General features: G+C 45.4%; 1 protein-coding gene across 3 annotated transcripts; it reads left to right on the top strand.

Moving 5' to 3' along the window:
* Window positions 1-253: 253 nt before the first annotated feature.
* On the top strand, window positions 254-12,260 carry LOC121572952 (protein QNR-71-like). 3 transcript variants are annotated; one of them, XM_041884991.2, is made up of 12 exons: window positions 254-460; window positions 1,289-1,426; window positions 1,518-1,661; window positions 3,176-3,349; window positions 3,622-3,783; window positions 5,311-5,622; window positions 7,461-7,526; window positions 7,657-8,013; window positions 8,297-8,402; window positions 8,569-8,795; window positions 10,729-10,819; window positions 11,523-12,260. In XM_041884991.2, the coding sequence occupies exons 1-12, from the start codon at window positions 391-393 to the stop codon at window positions 11,680-11,682; spliced, it is 2,007 nt and encodes a 668-aa protein (XP_041740925.2). In that variant the 5' UTR covers window positions 254-390; the 3' UTR covers window positions 11,683-12,260. The 3 variants fall into 3 exon arrangements, with proteins under 3 accessions (XP_041740925.2, XP_045078313.1, XP_045078312.1); XM_045222378.1 differs by having other exon boundaries at window positions 1,518-1,682; window positions 7,464-7,526; XM_045222377.1 differs by having other exon boundaries at window positions 1,518-1,682.
* The last annotated feature ends 3,220 nt before the right edge of the window (window positions 12,261-15,480 follow it).

Below are 15,480 nucleotides of genomic sequence, written 5' to 3'. Positions count from 1 at the left end.
ACCCTCTCAGACCTCCAAGTATTCTTCCACTTCCTGGATACTGGTCAATTATTATTTATGTTGTTGTTTTGGCGACGAGAGAACATGAGACATTTTTTGAGGTGTTTTAAATGTAAGAGACAGGACAGGGCAGAGTGGGTGGGGACTGAGACAGTCCACATGAGGCGCGCGACCTAATGAAGGATGAGATGCATCTTGTTATCAACATCACATGTTTGCGAGTGCATGCAGCCCTCAATTAAATTATGGAACTCGGGGCACGCGGGGGAAGAAAGGGACAATACGTGTCTGCGTGTGGGAGCAGTTCTGTGTTTGGTGGGGTCTGCGTTAGGAGCCACTATATTTGGGGTTGTGTGGATATTACAGGTGCAACTTTTTCTTCAGGTCGAAATGGGAGCTTTACTTTATGTTTGTGTTCTGGCTTGCACTTTTTTCGTTTCTCAAGCAAATGGACTCAAAAGTAAGTACATTTTTGGTTGCTTTTGGGGTTTTAGCTGTACCCATCAATCAGGTTTGCGGTATAGGATGCAGATAACGTATAACGTTTTGGCAAATGGAGAACTAAAATGATATAGGGATACTTGTTACATTGTTATTGATAATTGTTATGCGGTTTGTTTTATATTTTTCCTTTTTAGCCTATAAAGGTTTATTAATGCACCCAGTCAAGTCTTTCAAATGACTATAGTTCGAAATACTTTCACATATGCATGGCATTGACATTTATCTGCCCTTTTCTCCGTTTACCCTGTGGTTTTCAAATTACTCTTTACAAGGAAAAAGCAACGCTCCTTTCATTGTATTCTTCTGACCTTGCTCATCTCATAAGAATTTCAGAGGCGCGAGCTGTTATTGCGTTACTAGCGTCCACGCGCTTGTCCTGTCAGTCACAGTCCCATGAGCCCAATTACGCCATTTACGCGCGTGCACATGGAGATCCGTCTTGTGAATATGGTTACCTGGATAGGTTTTCCAAAGGTTACTTTAATTCAGTATATAACACGACTTTAAACAAAATCTATTGCATTCGTCAGTCTATATCCAGAATATTACAGTTCATTATGGTTAAGGAAATAGGCCTGTTTCAACGAATTAACACGATAAACTTACATTAGGGCTCTCACATTAGGCAGATTTTCCAAAGTTTTTAAAAGCACAATTTTAACCTATAATTCTATAGGCCTAAGTCTCAAAACAAAATTGTACTCTCTCTCTCTCTCTCTCTCTCTCTCTCTTTCTCCTCTCTTTCTCTCTCTTCTCTCTTCTCTCTCTCTCTTCTCTCTCTCAGCTTACCGGGACATGTTCCCTCACAAGCATTCATTGTCGATGAAGTTCCCGCCGATCCCCGGTTGGAACCCAGACAGCAACCCGTGGGATGACTATCTCTACCCGCCCTTCGGTCCCAAGGAACTAACGCGGAGAAAAGGTGAGCACCGCCAGAGACCTTTTCAAATTATGCAGAGAAAGTTTATAACGTTCTCACAACATTTATCAACTAATTTCCCCTCCGGATCCAGGTAAGCCCGTCAAAGTGCGCCTGACCAGCGACAGTCCGGCAATCAACGGTTCTGTGGTGTCATTCACTGCCAAGCTAGAGTACCCGCCATGTCAGAAGGAGGACGCCAACGGGGAACTGGTGTGGGATGATCACTGTCTGGATGGTATGGAGCTGGAGGCCTCAGGTGCATCTACACACACACACACACACACGCACGCACCTAGCATGAACAAACCCACACACACGCATATATATATATATATATATATATATATATATATATATATATATATACATATACATATACATATACATATACATACTCACACACACACTCTCACAGTGGTGGATTTAAGATTAGGAAGAATAGGCAATTGCCTCAGTAAAAGGACAGGTGCTGCTGATAATATAGTGCTTCTGATAATACTGCCATCTTCGTCGAGGCAGAGGACATGTCCCAATGGGCACACACTGGTTGAATCAACGTTGTTTCCACGTCATTTCAATGAAATGATGTTGAACCAAGGTAGAATAGATGTTGAATTGACATATGTGCCCAGTGGGGTGTGTGTAGCCCATGTATCTGATGCTGCATGTCATACTATTTTTGGCCAGAAACCATCAGATACATGGGCTACACATAGTATGACAGAGGGGCGCTGTTTCGCTCGCTAGGATGCTTTCTCCGGTGAGATAGTTTCAGCCACTTGCGAATTAAAGGAAAGTTGGAAAATTGTCGAATGCACAGTGCGCTGTTCGGATCCTGGAATTATTTTGGATGAACGTGCAAAGGTAAACTACTTTTTGAAGTGATTTGTTTGACAATCAAATGAAAACTGGTTGTGTTTATGGCACATTAAAAGGTCATACATTTTTACAGTTAAATTACATGGCTTTACTATAAACCCATTTAAAAAATGTGTGCGTGTGCCTCAGTCTGGCCTCAGTCTGACCTCAGTCTGACCTCAGTCTGACCTCTGCCTGGGGCCTCCAAATTGTATTGTATTGTATTGGATTTATTAAGGATCCCCATTAGTTCCTGCCAAGGAAGCAGCTACTCTTCCTGGGGTCCAGCAACATTAAGGCAGTTATATACAATAAAAGATATTACATGACATTACATTTCATAAAACTTTTCACAACACATTAAGTGTGTTCCCTCATGCCACTACTGTACTACCACATATCTACAATACAAAATCCATGTGAATGCGTGTGTCTGTGTGTTTCTTCACAGTCCCCGCTGTTCCATAAGGTGTATTTTTGATTCTACTGCTTGCATCAGTTACCTGATGTGGAATAGAGTTCCATGTAGTCATGGCTCTATGTAGTATTGTGCGCCACCCATAGTCTGTTTTGACTTGGGGATTGTGAAATCACTAAGTACGCCCCTGCACATAAACACACACACAAAGACACAGACAGACACACACAGACACACACAGACACACCCACCCACCCACACACAGACCCCCTCACACAGACACAGACACACACACAAACACAGACACACACACACGCACTTTACAAAAATGACAACAGCTGATAAGTTCATTATACAGTCAGCGATTTAGCATTCACAAAAACTGAATAGATCAACATTGAGGCATGAAATAGGCTAGGGTGTACTACATTCTGTGAATTGACTGTAACTCTCTCCTCCCCTGCCCTGGTCAGCTAACAGTCAACTTAAGTCTGGCTATGTGTTTAACTGGACCTCCTGGCTGGATGACTATGGCTTTGGAAAGTGTACTGACCTGAAGAGATGTAAGGTCTTCCCAGACGGGAAACCCTTCCCTCAGAGCAATGACTGGAGACACAAGGGCTACGTCTATGTATGGCACTCTATGGGTAAGAGACTCACTCAAACACAGTAAATTACGCACATATGCATGTACAATGTCTTCGATTAGATGAGCTCTATTAAAGGTGAGGAGGCAGGTGCTGAGAGAGATGGATATCTGCTATTACTCTAACTCTCTCTGCCTCTGATTCCTCCCTCCCTCCCTCCCTTCCTCCCTCCCTCCCTTCCTCCCTCCCTCTCGCCCTTCCTCCCTCCCTCTCGCCCTTCCTCCCCTCCCTCCCTCCCTCCCTCCCTCCCTCCCTCCTCCCCCCTCCCTCAGGTCAGTACTCTGAGACGTGCGATGGCTCCTCCTCCACCCTGACAGTGAACACCAGTGACATCACTCTTGGGGCGGAGCTGATGGAGGTCATGGTGTACAGGAAACGCGAGCGCAGGAAGTACAGCCCCCTGGCCACCGACAAGGTCGTCTTCTTTGTCACAGGTGAGTCCGCTGTATACACTTCATGTCTACTCTCCAAGCATCACGTGTCTCAATCCGCAACCTTGCTTCCTCCCATCTACTATCGTTCCTTCCCCTTGTACATCTTAAAGGACACCAAGCACTTAGTCAGGTGGAGCTTTAGCGCTTTGCTTTCACTTATTCAATATTTTCTGACTAGCCATAGGCAGTCAAGGATTTTGCTGATTGGAACGCAGGCATAGTCTACAGCCATCACCTACAGCCAGTCTTCCGAACAGCCATAGAAGGAGGCTAAACGTCACAGCCACAGGCCTGCTCATGGTTTTGAGCAAGAAGTTGACTGTCAGGAGTTAAATGGACTTGTCATTGTGGGAGGTTTTGAAAACTAAGGGAGGAACATTTTTTCTTTACAAACTTGTTCTGTACTGTGAAGTTAATCTGAATATGTGCTTCATGTTATCACATAGGCAGGAGGCCTATATATTCTCATATGTGTGTTCTGCTGTAGCCTACATTGATTAATTTTATTTCAAACTTTATTCCGAAATTGTGATATTAGTTCTACTGTGACATTGATGTCTTGGAAATTATATGAAATTCGGGTGTTGTAAGCCCCACAGCTGAGTGTGACCATATGCCTATGGCGGGTGTTATGCAGTGATGTCTAGAAAATGAGGCTATAAGAATTTAGGACTTGTGTAAGACCAATAGCTATACTCAAGTATGTGGGCATACTGCAGTGACGTCTAAATGCTTTGAATTAATCAGCACCTTGGAGAGCACTGTCCATTTCACCACCATAGATAGTGGGCTACTTGGCTGTTTACTCTGTCTGCTGCGCTGATACGTTGAGTTTGTCACTTTTTTTCTCAATGTGTTCCTGTACCTCAGAGCCCACCCGGATAACACCCCCCCCCCCTCTCGCGCTCACTATGGGTGTGTTCGTAAATTCACTCTGGAGTGCCAGAGTGCGCTCAGAGTGCGCTCTGGGCGTTCGTAAATTCAGAGCGTTGTCTTATTGTCCATTGGTAAATTCAGAGCGTTGTCAGATTGTCCATTCTTAAATTCAGAGCGTTGTCAGATTGTCCGTTGGTAAATTCAGAGCGTTGTCAGATTGTCCGTTGGTAAATTCAGAGCGTTTCGCTCTCGGAGCATTTAGCACACTGGATGCTCTAGCGTTCTGACCTCACAACGGCAGTCAAGCACCCAAGCTAACTGGCTAAAGTTAGCTTGCTAGCTAGCTACTTCCAGACACAAATGAGAGAACACCATTTTACTCCCCCTAGCAGAGGTGGTTAGGCTGTTTTCATGTTGTCTAGAGCGTTAGTGACTGTAACTGTGCTGCTGGCAACGATTGAATAACGTTTTTTTGCTGATGTTTACTGACACCGGTCATATTGAACGGGTATTGCGCGTTCGTAAATTCATCAGTTATTCTGCACTGACACTCAAGAGGAGAGTGCTCTAAAATCGGAGTAGATAGCCAGAGAGAATTTACGAACACACCCTATGTGTTCCGGGACCTCGTTAACCCTTTTCCCTCCACAGACAAGATCCCAGTGGCTGTGAATATTTCCCAGAAGGCATCAGCCAACCTGTCGGAGAGCGTGTTTGTGCGTGGCGAGGACGTGGTGTTCAGTGTGTCGGTTCACGACCCCAGTAACTACCTGAAGACCGCAGACGCCGTCGACTACATCTGGGACTTCAAGGATGGCAACCAGCTGGTCACCCATAGCAACGTAGCCACTCACACCTACAGTGCGGTTGGAAATGTCAACGTGAAGTTGATGGTGGAGGCGGCGTTCAAGATCCCGTGTCCCCCGGCCATGCCGACGAGTGTTACCTCGCCGAAAACTACAGGTACACTCACTTGAGTCACACACTTCAGTGGATATTGCAGGTACACAAACCTAGAAAGTATGTACAGTCTTCACAAAGTATTGGTCTTCACAAAGTTTGCTGCTTCAGTGTTTTTAGATATTTTTCTCAGATGTTACTATGGTATACTGAACTGTAATTACAAGCATTCCATAAGTGTCAAAAGGCTTTTATTGACAATTACATTATGTTTATGCAAAGAGTCAATATTTGCAGTGTTGACCCTTCTTTTTCAAGACCTCTGCAATCCCACAGTGGCGTGCTGTCAATTAACTTATGGGCCACATCCTGACTGATGGCAGCCCATTCTTGCATAATCAATGCTTGGAGTTTGTCAGAATTTGTGGGTTTTTGTTTGTCCGCCCGCCTCTTGAGGATTGACCACAAATTCTCAATGGGATTAAGGTTTGGGGAGTTTCCAGGCCATGGACCCAAAATGTTGATGTTTTGTTCCCCGAGCCACTTAGTTATCACTTTTGCCTTATGGCAAGGTGCTCCATCATGCTGGAAAAGGCATTGTTCGTCACCAAACTTTTTCTTGGATGGTTGGGAGAAGTTGCTCTTGGAGGATGTGTTGGTACCATTCTTTATTCATGGCTGTGTTCTTAGGCATAATTGTGAGTGAGCCCACTCCCTTGGCTGAGAAGCAACCCCACACATGAATGGTCTCAGGATGCTTTACTGTTGTCATGACACAGGACTGATGGTAGCGTTCACCTTGTCTTCTCCGGACAAGCTTTTTTCCGGATGCCCCAAACAATCGGAAAGGGGATTCATCAGAGAAAATTTACCCCAGTCCTCAGCAGTCCAATCCCTGTACCTTTTGCAGAATATCAGTCTGTCCCTGATGTTTTTCCTGGAGAGAAGTGGCTTCCTCGCTGCCCTTCTTGACACCAGGCCATCCTCCAGAAGTCTTCGCCTCACTGTGCGTGCAGATGTATTCACACCTGCCTGCTGCCATTCCTGAGCAAGCTCTGCACTGGTGGTGCCCCGATCCTGCAGCTGAATCAACTTTAGGAGACGGTCCTGGCGCTTGCTGGACTTTCTTGGGCGTCCTGAAGCCTTCTTCACAACAATTGAACCTCTCTCCTTGAAGTTCTTGATGATCCGATAAATGGTTGATTTAGGTGCAATCTTACTAGCAGCAATATCCTTGCCTGTGAAGCCCTTTTTGTGCAAAGCAATGATGACGGCACGTGTTTCCTTGCAGGTAACCATGGTTAACAGAGGAAGAACAATGATTTCAAGCACCACCCTCCTTTTAAAGCTTCCAGTCTGTTATTCTAACTCAATCAGCATGACAGAGTGATCTCCAGCCTTGTCCTCGTCAACACTCTCACCTGTGTTAACGAGAGAATCACTGACATGATGTCAGCTGGTCCTTTTGTGGCAGGGCTGAAATGCAGTGGAAATGTTTTTTTGGGGATTAAGTTCATTTTCATGGCAAAGAGGGACTTTGCAATTAATTGCAAATCATCTGATCACTCTTCATAACATTCTGGAGTATATGCAAATTGCCATCATAAAAACTGAGGCAGCAGACTTTGTGAAAATGTATATTTGTGTCATTCTCAAAACTTTTGACCATGACTGTACACAGCACACACTAATGAGCGTAATCTGTCACCATACTACTGCTACTCCAGCCTTTCACTACACCCGCAATAACATCTGCTAAATATGTGTATATGACCAATAACATTTGATTTGATTTTAATAAGGTATGCACCATTGGGGAATGTTTTTTTTAACTGATTGCGCTGCAGCCCCATGTCCGTCTTTGAAGCATTATGTCATATCGCTCTTTTTCTCTCCTTCAGCAGCCCCCACACCTACCCCTGGCACTCACGCCATCACTCGCAAAATGGAGACAACCCATGGTTTTGGTAAGAATTAACTCTGTAATGTGTGTTGAATAGAAGTGTCTGCTAGAGTGTATGAGGAAGTGTTTTCTCTAGTGAGTTTAGTTCTATTCAGCTGACATAAACTGTCCAAATTCCACTGTCTCGTTTCCAGTGCCAGTCACCACTGCCAGACCCGCCCCCAACACACCTGTTCCTATGACTACGGGCTTCCCAACAACGGAGCCCCTCCCGACGACGGTTGCTGACGTGGCCTTGGCTCTTTTCAACCCGATACAACTTTTCGCCCAGTTCTTGCTAGCTGGCCCCACCCCCATGTCCCTGCCCGCTGGCCCCACCCCCATGTCCCTGCCCGCTGGCCCCACCCCCATGTCCCTGCCCGCTGGCCCCACCCCCATGTCCCTGCCCGCTGGCCCCACCCCCATGTCCCAGCTCCGCCACAGACACCTGGCGGCCGATGACTGCTTCCGCTACCTCTACGGAACCTTCCAGACCAACATCACCATCATCGGTGGGTGGATGAGGATATAGTGCGTCTCAAATGGCATCCTGTTCCCTTTATAGTGCACTACTTTTGGGCCCAAAGTAGTGCCCTATATAGGGAATAGGGTGCCATTTGGGACATAGACATTCTCATAGGGGCAAATCCTAAGTTCCACTGCCCAATGTCTACACATGTTAACATAATCATGCATTGATATTAATGGGAGTGGAAGTTAGTATTTGCCCAATTGTGAAAAGTCTTCAATCCAAGCGTGTTTTAATCACTCCATTCATTCCTTACCCAATCACAGAACACAAGCACTTAATCAACAGCCAGCCAGCCAATTGGATCGTGGACGTGTCTGCTGCCAAGTTGACCAACACTGATATCAGCTTCCTGGTCAAGTGCCTGGGCAGGTGAGTGGAACACAATTGGATGTGGCTAAGGCAACCCTCAGACATGTTTTTGGACTAGTGAAAAATGTCATTTGTAATGAATATTAACACACAAACCACTCCATAGTTGCCCCATCCATTTACCTACTACCATAACCACTCTCCTCCTTTTCTCCCCCTTCCCCAGCACTCCCACCTCAGCCTGCACCATCGTGTCGGACCCCTCTTGCCACCAGGTGAGGAGCATCGTGTGTGATGACGTGCCCCCATCGTCGGAATGCGAGGTGCGCCTGCGGAGGACCTTCTTGGAGCCAGGGACCTACTGTGTCAACATCACCCTGGAGGACGCCAGCAGTCTGGCCCTCACCACCACCATCACCATCACCATCAGCAACACTGACCCTGACACACCCGGTAGGTCACAGGGCTAGACCCTGGGGTCTTATTCAGGAAATGGCACCCTACAGTGCATTCGGAAAGTATTCAGACAGCTTGACTTTTTCCCCATTTTCTTACGTTACAGCCTTATTCAAAAATGGATTCAATAGTTTTTTTCCCCCATCATCAATCTACACTCAATACCCCATAATGACAAAGCAAAAACAGTTTTTTAGAAAAACGGAAATATCACATTTACATAAGTATTCAGACCCTTTATTCAGTACTTTGTTGAAGCACCTTTGGCAGCGATTACAGCCTCAAGTTTTATTGGGTATGACGCTACAAGCTTCGCACACCTGTATATCTCCCATTCTTCTCTGCAGATCCTCTCAAGCTCTGTCAGGATGGATGGGGAGCGTCGCTGCAAAGCTATTTTCAGGACTCTCCAGAGATGTTAGATCGGGTTAAAGTCCGGGCTCTGGCTGGGCCACTCAAGGACATTCAGAGACTTGTCCCGAAGCCACTCCTGCGTTGTCTTGGCTGTGTGCTTAGGGTCATAGTCCTGTTGGAAGGTGAACCTTCACCCCAGTTTGAGGTGCTGAGTGCTCTGGAGCAGGTTTTCATCAAGGATCTCTCTGTATTTTGCTTCATTCATCTTTCCCTCGATCCTGACTAACCTCCCAGTCCCTGCCACTGAAAAACATCCCCACAGCATGATGCTGCCAGTAACATGCTTCATCGTAGGGATGGTGCCAGGTTTCCTCCAGACGTGACGCTTGGCATTCAGGCCAAAGAGTTCAATCTTGGTTTCATCAGACCAGAGAATCTTGTTTCTCATGGTCTGAGATTCCTTTAAGTGCCTTTTGGCAAACTCCAAGCGGGGTGTCATGTGCCTTTTACTGAGGAGTGGCTTCCGTCTGGCCACTCTACCATAAAGACCTCATTGGTGGAGTGCTGCAGAGATTGTTGTCCTTCTGGAAGGTTCTCCCATCTCCACAGAGGAACTCTGGAGCTCTGTCAGAGCGACCATCGGGTTCTTGGTCACATCCCTGACCAAGGCCCTTCTTCCCCAATTGCTCAGTTTGGCCAGGCGGCCAGCTCTAGGAAGAGTCTTGGTGGTTCCAAACTACTTCCATTTAAGAATGATGGAGGCCACTGTGTTCTCTGGGAACTTCAATGCTGCAGACATTTTTTGGTACCCTTCCCCAGATCTGTGCCTAGACACAATCCTGTCTCGGACCTCTATGAACAATTCCTTCGACCTCATGGCTTGGTTTTTGCTGTGACATGTCAACTGTGGGACCTTATATAGACAGGTATGTGCCTTTCCAAATCATGTCCAATCAATTTAATTTACCACAGGTGGACTCCCAAGTTGTAGAAACATCTCAAGGATGATCAATGAAAACAGGATGCACCTGAGGTCAATTTCGAGTCTCATAGCAAAGGGTCTGAATACATTTGCAAAACATTTTAAAAACCTGTTTTCGCTTTGTCATTATGGGGTATTGTGTGTAGATGGATTTAATTTAATCCATTTTAGAATAAGGCTGTAACGTAACACAATTTGGAAAAAGGGAAGGGGTCTGAATACTTTCCGAATTCATTGTATATAGGGAATAGTGTGCCATATGGATGGGCCATGATCAAGGTAGTACACTATATAGGGAGTAGGGTGGCATTTGGGATACAATGTTTTGAATGTGTACAAGTCCAAAGTCATAGATGGGGATTTTCATTTTTAAGTTTAGGTTTCGTTTGATGGTATTTAGGCACAATTTACAACTGATAAAGTGATTTATTTCTCTTCCAATCTCATCCCACCTCTCTACATATTTTCTCTCCACTTCTTTCCATCCTCCCCCCTTTGATTCTTGCCTCCCCTCGATCCATCCCACCTCTCTATCACTCTGTCAATTTCCCTCTCATTTTTGTTCCTCCATCCCTCTCCCCCATCTGTCTGTAGTGTCTAAAGCTCCTCATGCTGCAGAGGTTGTCCTCTCCTCCAGTGCTATTCTGGTAGCCATCTTTGCCTTCACCGCCTTCATGGTCTACAAGTAAGTCAAGCCACCCAGTATTACTCGCGCACTCACACAGAGTTTCCCTTACTCATGATCTCTCATTTCCATCTCCCCCACCACATCTCTCTCCCCCCTCTTCTCCATCTCTCCCTCCCCATCTCTCCCTCCCCTCCATCTCTCTCTCCCCCCTCTCCTCCATCCCTCCTCCTCTCTCACCATCTCTCCTCCTCTCTCCCCCTCTCCTCCTCTCTCCCCCCTCCACCTCCCCTCCTCTCACTCCCCCCTCTACTCCATCTCTCTCCCCATCTCTCTCCCCCCTCCCCTCCACCTCTCCCTCCCCCTCTCCTCCATCCCTCCCCCCACCTCTCCCACCCCACTCTCCTCCATCTCTCCTCCACCTCTCCCTCCCCCTCCACCTCTCACTCCCCTCCTCTCTCTCCCCCTCCCCTCCATCTCGCTCCCTCCCCTCCCCCTCCCTCCATCTCGCTCCCTCCCCCTCTCCCTCCCCTCCATCTATCTCTCTCCCTCCCCTCCATCTATCTCTCTCCCTCCCCCTCCATCTCTCCCTCCCCCTTACATCATCTCTCCCTCCCCCCTCCCATCCATCTCGCTCTCCCTCCCTCCCCCTCCCTCCATCTCGCTCTCCCCCATCCATCTCGCTCTCCCCCCATCCATCTCGCTCTACCTCCCTCCCCCCTCCCATCCATCTCTCCCTCCCTCCTCTACTTTCCTCTCCCAGGCGCTATAAAGTCTACAAGCGGGTGAGGAGGTCCCTGGTGGAGGATGCCAGCGGCAGGGGCCATGTTGGGGTCGGAGGTCGTATGAGCCGGCTGAGGGAGGTAATATTCCCCACCAACGAGGAGAGGAGTCGCCTGCTGTCGGACAGACGCCCCCTGTAGACCCTCCGACGGTACTACAGCAATGGGCTGTAAAATTGGGGTGTATTCAGTGGTGTGCAACATTTTGAATGGTGCAGATAGAAATAGCATGAATAGAGCTTACTGGATTTCCTTTCGTATCTGACAGACAAGCATATCTGTTCTACACGATACATTTCTATCTCAATGTTCTGTAACTTTATATAATCCTTAACAGACCCCAGGGTTTTTACTCAGAGGTTCTTCAGTACCAAAGTTAACTTTTAGCACATTCATAAATGCATCACAAAGAAGATATATATACCAATAACCAAGAGAACTAACACTGTTAATAGGTAAGATAGCAAGAGATACATTTAACTTTTGATAATAAATATGAAAATACAAATGCCTTTTCTGTTTAGTTGACTTTGTTGTAGAAAAGCACAAGTACAGAGCCTATAGAAAGTCTACACCCCCCTTACAAAGTGGGATTAAAACAGATTTCATTGTACTTTTTTGTCAATGGTCTACACAAAATACTCTGTAATGTCAAAGTGGAAGAAAAGCTCTAACATGTTTTAAAGATGAATGAAAAATAAAACACTGACATACCTTGATTAGATAAGTATTCACCCCCTTAAGTCAATACATATTAGAAACACCTGTGGCAGCCATTACAGCTGTGTCTTCTTGGGTAAGCCTCATAAGAGCTTTGCACACCTGTAGTGCAATATTTTCCCATTATTCTTTAAAAAATGATTCAAGCTCTGTCAAGGTGTTGAGGATCATGGCTAGACAGCCATAGATTTTCAAGCAGATTTAAGTCAAAAGTGTAACTTGGCAGCTCAGGAACATTCACTGTCTTCTTGGTAAGCAACTCCAGTGTAAATTTGGGTTTATTGTCCTGCTGAAATGTAAGTTCCTTTCCCAGTGTCTGGTGTAAAGCAGACTGAAGGTTTTCCTCTAGGATTTTGCCAGTGCTTAGCTCCATCCCGTTTCTTTTCATCCTGAAAAACTCTCCAGTATTTGCCAATGTCATGCATACCCATAACATGATGCAGTCACCACCATGCTTGAAAATAAGGAGACAGTTACTCAGTGATGTGTTGTGTTTGCTCCAAACAAAAGGCTTTGCACTTAGGCCAAAAAGTGTATTCATTTTATTATTATTACTTTAGTGGCTTGTTGCATACAGGATGCATGTTTTGGAATATTTGTATTCTTTTCACTCTGTCATTTACTGTGCATTTGAAAGTATTCAGACCCCTTGACTTTTCCACATTTTGTTACATTACAGCCTTATTCTAAAATGTATTAAATATTTTTTTCCCCTCATTAATCTACACACAATACCCCATAATGACAAAGTGAAAACAGGTTTTTAGAATGTTTTACTCGAAATTGAGCTCAGGTGCATCCTGTGTCCATTGATCATCCTTGAGATGTTTCTACAACTTGGGAGTCCACCTGTGGTAAGTTAAATTGATTGGACATGATTTGGAAAGGCACATACCAGTCTATATAAGGTCCCGCAGTTGACAGTGCATGGCAGAGTAGAAACCAAGCCATGAGGTCGAAGGAATTGTTCGTAGAGCTGCGAGACAGGATTGTGTCGAGGCACAGCTCTGGGGAAGGGTACCAAAAAAATTTCTGCAACATTGAAGGTCCCCGAGAACACAGAGGCCTCCATCATTCTTAAATGGAAGCAGTTTGGAACCACCAAGACTCTTCCTAGAGCTGGCCGCCTGGCCAAACTGAGCAATCGGGGGAGAAGGGCCTTGGTCAGGGAGGTGACCAAGAACCCAATGGTCACTGACAGAGCTCCAGAGTTCCTCCTTGGAGATGGGAGAACCTTCCAGAAGGACAACAATCTCTGCAGCACTCCACCAATCAAGCCTTTATGCGGTACAGTGGCCAGACAGAAGCCACTCCTCAGTAAAAGGCATATGACAGCTTGCTTGGAGTTTGCCAAAAGGCACTTAAAGGACTCTCAGATCATGAGAAACAAGATTCTCTTGTCTGATGAAACCAAGATTGAACACTTTGGCCTGAATGCCAAGCATCACGTCTGGAGGAAACCTGGCACCATCCCTACGGTGAAGCATGGTGCGGGGGATATATTTCAGCTGCAGGGACTGGGAGACTAGTCAGGATCTAGGGAAAGATGAACGGAGCAAAATACAGAGAGATCCTTGATGAAAACCTTCTCCAGAGCACTCAGGACCTCAGACTGGGGCAAAGGTTGACCTTCCAACAGGACAATGACCTTAAGCACACAGCCAAGACAACGCAGGAGTGGCTTCGGGACAAGTCTCTGAAAGTCCTTGAGTGGCACAGCCAGAGCCTGGACTTGAACATCTCTGGAGAGACCTGAAAATAGCAGTGCAGCGACGCTCCCCATCCAACCTGTCAGAGCTTGAGAGGATCTGCAGATAAGAATGGAAAATCTCCCCAAATACAGGTGTGCCAAGCTTGTACAGTCATATCCAAGAAGACCCGAGGCTGTAATCGCTGCCAACGGTGCTTTAACAAAGTACTGAGTAAAGGGTCTGAATACTTATGTAAATGTGAGTTTCCATTTTTAATAAATTTGCAAGCTTTTCTAAAAACCAGTTTTTGCTTTGTCATTATGGGGTATTGTGTGTAGATTGATGAGGATTTTATTTAATCCATTTTAGAATAAGGCTGTAAGGTAACAAAATGGGGGAAAGAGAAGGGTTCTGAATACTTTTCGAATGCACTGTATGTCATTATTTGGAGTCACTACAATGTTGTTGATCCATCCTCAGTTTTATCCCATCACAGCCATTGAACTCTGTAGCCATTTTTAAAATCACCAATGGCTTCACGGTGATGTCCTGCAGCTCAGTTCAGAAGGACAACTGCATCTTTGATGTGTCTGGGTGGTTTAACACATCATCCACAGCATAATTTACTTTATCATGCTTAAAGACAAATGTAAAAGTTCACAGGGGTGTAGACTTTCTATAAGCACTGTGGCAAAGTTGAGAGGCAGCTCTGGTGGGAGTGTAATAGTAAGGTCCCGTCCGTCCCATTTTATTATCTAGCCGCTTCCCTTAGCCTTTTCAGATCTGTGAACTCGAATGGGCCTAGGAACCAAAATGAAGCTGGGCAAAAAGTTGTTTTGACGGATATTCAGAGCTAATGATTTTTTCCCCTCACTCATGAATTTATGAAAATATATTTATACTGTGCTTCAAGCTTAATGGCTTACTTTTAGAAAATGTTAAAAAGTTAATTTAAATAACTTGATTTATCAGTGTTCAACTGCACATTACTGCCCATTCTCTGTAATGTGCACACAGTCTCTGTTGCATGAATGTACTGAGAAGCCATAGTTTCACACCAAATCTAAAAATGACATTTTGTTCTGGAATGATTTAAGAACCAACTACTCAGTTTTGAATATACTGGAAATGTGTGTAACCTACCTATCTGCATGTGTCTCTTGGGGGGGCTCACAGGTGATGTAACAAGTAACCTGATTAAAATACAATTTACATATTGGACTGAACACTATTACATGATTCTAGTAACGGACCAACTAACACAATTGACTGTTTCACACATGCCCTCGTCACTCCATAAATGTTTTGCTAGCGGTAGCTAGAGTACGTAGTGGCCGTTTAGAGAAAACCAAACCATAGAGTATGGTTTCTCCTGGCCCATAGACTACTTTCATGGTGAGGAACCATCTAACGTCAAGTTGTAATATCCTCAACTTCCCGTTTAACAAAAGGTTAAATTACACAAACATTTTAGAAAGTACATCTTACAGTAGATGGATAAGGACAGAAAAAAAAAAAACAAGACAAG

The sequence above is a fragment of the Coregonus clupeaformis genome, chromosome 8 (genome assembly GCF_020615455.1).
Source record: "Coregonus clupeaformis isolate EN_2021a chromosome 8, ASM2061545v1, whole genome shotgun sequence".
In the NCBI taxonomy this organism is placed as follows: domain Eukaryota; kingdom Metazoa; phylum Chordata; class Actinopteri; order Salmoniformes; family Salmonidae; genus Coregonus; species Coregonus clupeaformis.
This window is presented reverse-complemented; position numbering and strand designations above follow the sequence as displayed.

Bases quoted from the DNA above. Each gene is read 5' to 3' on its own strand.
- LOC121572952 (XM_045222377.1), top strand. From the start codon at position 391: ATGGGAGCTTTACTTTATGTTTGTGTTCTGGCTTGCACTTTTTTCGTT. The intron at 1,427-1,517 runs GTGAGCACCGCC...CTCCGGATCCAG, and splicing joins GGAACTAACGCGGAGAAAAG to GTAAGCCCGTCAAAGTGCGC. The intron at 3,350-3,621 runs GTAAGAGACTCA...CCCCTCCCTCAG, and splicing joins CTATGTATGGCACTCTATGG to GTCAGTACTCTGAGACGTGC.